The sequence below is a fragment of the Clupea harengus genome, chromosome 23 (assembly GCF_900700415.2).
Source record: "Clupea harengus chromosome 23, Ch_v2.0.2, whole genome shotgun sequence".
Taxonomy (NCBI): Eukaryota; Metazoa; Chordata; class Actinopteri; order Clupeiformes; family Clupeidae; genus Clupea; species Clupea harengus.
In genome coordinates this window covers 1,689,231-1,696,149 of record NC_045174.1, presented here as the reverse complement: position 1 = coordinate 1,696,149, position 6,919 = coordinate 1,689,231, and the positions used below count along the sequence as shown (strand labels likewise).

Genomic DNA, 6,919 nt, shown 5'->3' with positions numbered 1-6,919 from the left:
CGCATGCAGACATGGCAGATCCCGCTGACCTTACTGGGTTCAAAGGTCAACTGTGGTCAGCTGTGCTACAGTAGGAGAGTGACATTACTGTAGAACACGCATGACAGTGCCGTACGCACACATGCACCATGTGGTGTCAGGCCTTTGTTGAGATATGACAATGTAAAGTGACCAAGTAAGAAGCACCTTAACATGTAAAGGTCAGTTGAGCCGTGCTGTCCAGCCATACTGTGGCCTTCCAGCCTCGGACTCTCCAGCTCACTACAGAGAAAAGAATCTGGGGTGGCTTTCATGCCCTTGAGGTATTAGCTTGAGGTATTAGCGCTAGACAAATCAGCAACTAGTGGGTCTAAAATAAATTGTGCTGATTGCTGAAATACTTGAAGCAATAGGTTCGCTGCAGATGACTGGTCAATGTGCTTCCACGTGAGGAACCGTGGCCTCCTCCTTTGAATGGCTGGCAGTATCTTAACTCCTTGGCATTTTGTCAACGCAAACCCCCATCCCCCCCCCCCCCCCCCCCCCCCCCTACGCACATACACTTTCTGCACTTCTCTACTGGAAGTAAAATGAGTGACATGTGTGTTGTTTCCCAGCGTCCAGGGGAAAGGAGCAGAGGGCTGTAAGGACCTCATCGAAGCCTTCCAGGCCTGTGTGAAAAGTGCTGCTTCGTGAGAAGGTCATCTTTCCACATCACAAGTAGGTGAATATGCAACTGATTCTGTCTCATCCTCCGATTGTCTGTGATATCATTTGACTCTTTAGTAGCGGTCAAGCGTTCATGCTTGTTTGTTGTTTCATAACAACACCGTTTTTATTTGGGGGGCTGCTAACCACAATTGGTTATGATAACTAGTCATTAATTATATGATTATTATTTCATAAATAGCTGTATTCAATCCATATAGTATTTGTCCATACTGAAGTTGAGTTCATAATTCAGACCTACAATAACTCAGTTCATTGAGTTAAGAACCCACAGGCTTCAGTTTAATGTTAGAATAAAAATTTGATATAGAACATACATTTGTATGTATAGGCCTAAGGGAAATTTGTATATCTAGGGAAACATAGTGTAACAGGCTTTTTATGCTTTCCAGGTACCTTTGCCCATCAAATCAGCAAAGTTTGCATTAAGTTATTACGACATTGCAATACATGTATATAATCTCTCTCTTTCCCCTCTCGCACAGAGGTCCATCATTTTGATTTTGAGGGGCTGAGTCTACCAATTTCCCAGCATTCCCTAATGCACATTGCACTGGACTGAACCATCGTTGGGACTGGAATGGGGGTGTTGATCTTCAGGAGGCCATGGGAAGCCCCCTCTTAATCCTGCAATACCTTGTTTGTGTCCCTGATACAGTTCATGTATATGTGTGCCAAACATATCGATTTTAAATGTGATCTTGTCTGTGTACATGCACTGTACATGTCATTTAATTATTAATTAAGTTTATGCCCTTGCAGTTAGTGAATTACATTTCAGAACTATATGTCTTGTATTAGGGTGTCTGGTTCAATGATAATAAAATAATTAAAACAATCTCAACTGTTACTAAACACACACGCACAGAGAGAGAGAGAGAGAGAAATGAGATAAAGAGAGAAAGCCTACTTTAGATAGCAGATTGAAGGGAAAATACGTAAACTTGACAGTTATGCAGCTCAGGGATGGTGCGGATTAACCAACAATTCATGGCAGGTGATCTGTACTGCCACGTGTCGCCTGAGATTAAGGCGGCTGAATAGCCATCGAAAAAAGGAACTGAGATGGACCAACATGCCTCACGATGATACAAGAATAATACCACAGAAAAGTGGATTACGGCAAGTTTAAGCCCGAATATAGAGAGGTAAGGCGGAGACCGCGGAGCCAAACAGTAAAGCGCATTTAAGAGCGCGAGAGGGAGGGGACACTGGGATGGAGAGGGAGTGGGACCCGGATGCTGATGCGAATGTGGAGAAGGAAGAGGGGAGAGAAAACAACGATTTACTGGAAGGGGGCATACAAAACGAAGAAGTATTTTTTCTTGCACACCTTTTGCATCTTGAGGGACTCTTGTAAATTTATATCAAAGGACTTATTGCCCATATCTGCAGAAGACAAAGCTCCATGAATGAAATCAGACCCGGCGAAGGAGGACACGGCAAAGGAGAGAGCGAGGGAAGATGCTGTGATACGCTCGTAGGGAGGGATAGAGCGAAAGGGAGGGGGAGGGTGCATCGCTAAAGATGGTTGTTTTGCCAGAAACAAACGTATCCCCCGATAAATCCTCTATAATGAGCCATGGTGGGAAAGCATGTACTCTAGTACAAGAACGAAACTTTACCGTGGTAATATTTTGACATATCTTTGAAAAATGATTACAGAAATATAAGCGAGGTCAGCTAGAGAGGATGTGGGGAGGACTTGTTTGTTTAACAAAAGGGTAGCATGCTGGGTCCCTCACCTGTAATATAGGCCTAGCACCGGGTGCATATTTGACTTGTCTTTAAATAACCCTCGTCCTATTCTGAATCGTCAATATTACTGTTGTAATTCACCGGATGAGAGGAAGTAAGGGGAAACACGCTGATGAAATAGATACAATTGTGGCAAGAAAAGTCAGTGGATAAATCGTCCTGGAACGTTTGAATGCGTATTCGAAGCATTACCTGTACTGTTGTCATAACTAACATAGCCTTACAACTCGCTTGCTTAGATTTCCTGTAGAATAGATGTATGGCATAGAATTGACTGAGAGAGCGAGATAAATGGTCCGCTTTGACATCATCGAGATACGACTCAGCCATTAGCCTACTAGTAGCTATTAGTAGCCTTCTTCTGTGTGTCATTATTTTCCAAAGCATGGCATAGCAAATCTTACATCTCTATTATCCACCATGCTTTCACGATTGCATATCCTGACCCTATTCTGTCAAATAGATATAATGAAACAGTTTCTGTCGTAGACGAACCGCACCTCTAATATTTCAACACTTAGCTGTTAGATAGACTGTTTCCTATCAAACTGCACGACGTAGGCTAACGAATTAGGCCCAGAGTAGTCAGATGTCACCTAATACAACCGAGCCGAAATCACCTGCCATCTGAAATAGCCTAGGCTACACCGGTTCCCTACCCGACAGTGGGACAGATAGTTCATGACTATCCTTGCAGCAGCGCGGTGAAGTTAAGTACTAACCACAGTAGTTGTAATCCGCCGCACCGGTCATTATGTCGAGTAAGGAAATGTCAGTGACCCAGTCTGCTCAGTATGTTGGGCCATTCAGACTGGAGAAGACCCTGGGCAAAGGACAGACAGGTAGGATATAATATGTATCAGTACATATTAGTATTTATATGATGGATCTGTCATATTGTCATAATCTAATATTTACTCTCAAAGAAGCATTTGAGCAAGTTTTATAAAATGTGTGTGTGTTTGTGTCTGCCTGCCTCTTCTTGCATGCATGTTGTGTGTGTGTGTGTGTGTGTGTGTGATGAGAATAGGTCTGGTTAAACTCGGAGTCCACTGCATAACGGGACAGAAAGTTGCTATTAAAATAGTCAACCGAGAGAAGCTCTCTGAGTCGGTGTTAATGAAGGTAGGAACGGAAGCATACTATGCAAACACCTTCTGACTTGGTCTCATCACTTTACAATCTGTGGACACTTTTAACCTCCTGATCTTTTGATTTGTCTTACAACTGATACTAATTACCATTACTACCACTGCTCTGTTGACATAGTATTGATGGCACAATAACTGCTAACTCACTGGCAAAGTGATATTAAATGGCATTTAATGATGGAGTGTGGCTAAATACACATGTAGCAATGCTCACAACTCTGCACTATATTATAAATATTTCTCTACTTTTTTCTTACTCCTAACTTATCTTATGTACTGCTCTCTCTTTCTCTCTCTTTCTCTGTGTAGGTGGAGAGAGAGATTGCCATACTGAAACTGATAGAGCATCCACATGTGTTGAAACTGCATGATGTTTATGAGAATAACAAATATTTGTGAGTCCTTTAATCCCTATCTATCTATCTATCTATCTATCTACCTGTCTCTATGTGTCTGTCTGTCTGTCTGCCTGTCTGCCTGTGTTTCACCAATGTCACTCTCTGTCCGTCGTTTCATGTATTCTCTCCTGTTACGCAGATATCTGGTCCTGGAGCATGTATCGGGTGGGGAGCTATTTGATTATTTGGTGAAGAAAGGGAGACTCACACCCAAAGAGGCCAGAAAGTTCTTCAGACAAATAATCTCCGCCCTGGACTTCTGCCACAGCCACTCTATCTGGTGGGAAGCAGAGATATACTTGTATAATATGTCATGTCATACCAAAATCCCTTGCAGACAGTGCTGTACATTTACTATAAATGCCTATAAGTGTTAAAGCTCTCATACAGTGGGTGTTACAATGGGTACAATGTGAACGGGTATTGCAGTGTATTGGCTCTGTGGTTTGTTTGTGATGGGTCACTTTTGGAATGATTGTTCCGTCTCTGTGTTCAGTCACCGAGACCTGAAGCCAGAGAATCTGTTGCTGGACGAGAAGAACAATATCAGGATCGCTGACTTTGGTATGGCCTCACTGCAGGTGGGGGAGAGTCTGCTGGAGACCAGCTGTGGGTACGTTTTCTGGGTGTGTGTGTGTGTGTGTGTGTGAGAAAGAGAGAGAGAGAGAGAGAGAGAGAGAGTCTCTGCATGTTTTTTATGTGATTAATGTGTGTGCGTAAGTGTGTGTGGGTGGGTGGGTGGCTTCACGTATCAGTGATTATTTTTAGTGTTTCAAGAGAAACACTGGAGACAAAAGAGAGTTCCATTCCAGAGTGGACTGACAAGCACTTGGGGAATCGCGTAATCCAGACTCTGTCCATTACCATACTTATGTGTGCTAATCTCTTCCAGCTCTCCACACTACGCCTGTCCAGAGGTTATAAGGGTAGGTCTCTTTGTAATTAGATGATGATGACACAATTCAATTCCACCTTTAGTGGGTTGTACTGCTCTGGCACTGATTTGTTCTGCCTGTTGGAGGGGCGATGGGAATGTAATATGCTGACATTGCTCGATCTTGTCACAGGGCGAGAAGTACGATGGTCGCCGGGCGGACGTCTGGAGCTGTGGGGTCATACTTTTCGCACTGCTGGTGGTGAGGAAACTTATTTACCTCCGGCGGCTACAGGCTTGAGTTTAAACCAACAGCTTAGTCATCAAAAGCAGCTGACCTCAGAATGGAATGTGCAAGAAAATGATTTGATCTGTGTTGATGTCATGCTAAGTTTGGTTACCTGTGGCATCTATATTTTTATGTAGAATCTTTGTGGCATTACAATGCTATCAGTCAAAGATTATTTTATATTCCCACATTTTGCATTTTGATGACATTCGTAATAAGCTCAAAACAATTACACGCAAATGTCATCATTTCAGAGAGACCATATGTTCCTTATTGTGTGCGTAACACTGGGATTGCACCTCTATTTGACCTCAGTGTGTTAATGCACATGTGATTTTCATACAGGTAATCACTTCTCTCTCTATCTCTCTCCTTTCTCCTCACTATCCCTCCCTCCCTCTCTCCCTCCCTCTCCTGCCCCTGACCCCATACATGTGTGTGTTGGTGTAGGGCGCGCTACCCTTCGATCATGACAACTTGCGGCAGCTGCTGGAGAAGGTGAAGAGCGGGGTGTTCCACATGCCTCATTTCATTCCGCCCGACTGCCAGGCTCTGCTGCGGGGCATGATCGAGGTCGACCCTGAGAAGAGGCTCACGGTGAGGATCCTGTGCCCCAACAAACCTCAATCTGCCATCTGGGCACCAGGGGTGTGTTCCCTAAAAGCGTTGTTGAATAACTACCATTTTTAAATGACGGAGAGATCCTTTCTCTTTTTTTTACCATGGTGGTTGCTCAGCGACACTTTCAGGAAACGCAGTCAAGATCGCTTCATTCGTGTACCTTATTTAGGTTTACGCAGACAGGCGTGTATGTAAATGCAGCACTTTACCATGTGTGCTCACACTGTAGTGCTGTAGATTTGGAGTCACTTATGTGTACTGTATATTGAAAGCTTATTCACATGCAGGTGGTGCACTACCTAGATTGAGAACCCAAAGATTGCGTGCTTATAGTTATGGGAGCTTTATCCTTCCAGCTGCGATACATACGTATATTTGAGGCCAGAGGCTGCCTTTTGCTTCAGTCAGTCTGGCCATGACCTGGTTTACAGCGACCACGCCAGCGAGAGTCCTAGACTCAGCATCAGCTCCACGCCTACTTTGCTCAGTGTTGCAAAATACTAGTAAAATACTAGAGCTTTCGTCAGTTTGAGTCATTTTTTCCTGTCTGATATTGTGAGCTTCACTTCGTATAGGGGAGCACACTCATACCCATTCTGCTACCAGAATGTAGATGAATTTAGCTACTTTTACCTGCCACTGAGAAACATATTATTGCAGGTGTAGGAGTATTGGCATAGACCTGATTATACTGGCACTAATTAACTAACTAATTAACTAATTAGTACCATGTGAATTACATTACTGTATTACGTGTAGTTAGTCATCATTTTGTTATTATAATGTGTATTTCTCATTAGTATCATTATGATTGTAGACTGGCACATCATTTCAATACCTCATGAATGAGAATGGGATTCATTGATGATAGGTTTAAGACACCATTAAATAAGACACCATTGAAATGCATTGCCCTGTGCACATGTATTTGGTTATACCTATATGACCACTATGGTACAGACCGGCATACAGCGCCATCTGCTGCTGAGTAAGAGGCATTACTAATCACGTTTTCTCTCCCCTCTTGCAGTTAGATGCCATAATGAAGCACTCCTGGTATCAGTAAGTGGCAGTTACTGTTGTACGATTTCAATATATTCATTGATCCCCCTTTTCTGTC

General features: G+C 43.2%; 1 protein-coding gene across 1 annotated transcript; it reads left to right on the top strand.

Moving 5' to 3' along the window:
• Positions 1-2,500: 2,500 nt before the first annotated feature.
• LOC116218595 (serine/threonine-protein kinase BRSK2-like) lies at positions 2,501-5,906 on the top strand. The gene is made up of 8 exons (XM_031560676.2): positions 2,501-3,308; positions 3,497-3,591; positions 3,927-4,012; positions 4,155-4,295; positions 4,512-4,628; positions 4,908-4,941; positions 5,083-5,151; positions 5,629-5,906. The coding sequence occupies exons 1-8, from the start codon at positions 3,221-3,223 to the stop codon at positions 5,866-5,868; spliced, it is 870 nt and encodes a 289-aa protein (XP_031416536.2). The 5' UTR covers positions 2,501-3,220; the 3' UTR covers positions 5,869-5,906.
• The last annotated feature ends 1,013 nt before the right edge of the window (positions 5,907-6,919 follow it).

What these genes read in the sequence shown, in the direction of transcription:
- LOC116218595 (XM_031560676.2), top strand. Translation starts at nt 3,221, where the DNA reads ATGTCGAGTAAGGAAATGTCAGTGACCCAGTCTGCTCAGTATGTTGGG. An exon ending in CCTGTCCAGAGGTTATAAGG is followed by an intron (nt 4,942 to 5,082) that starts GTAGGTCTCTTT and finishes ATCTTGTCACAG; the next exon opens with GGCGAGAAGTACGATGGTCG. An exon ending in TACTTTTCGCACTGCTGGTG is followed by an intron (nt 5,152 to 5,628) that starts GTGAGGAAACTT and finishes GTGTTGGTGTAG; the next exon opens with GGCGCGCTACCCTTCGATCA.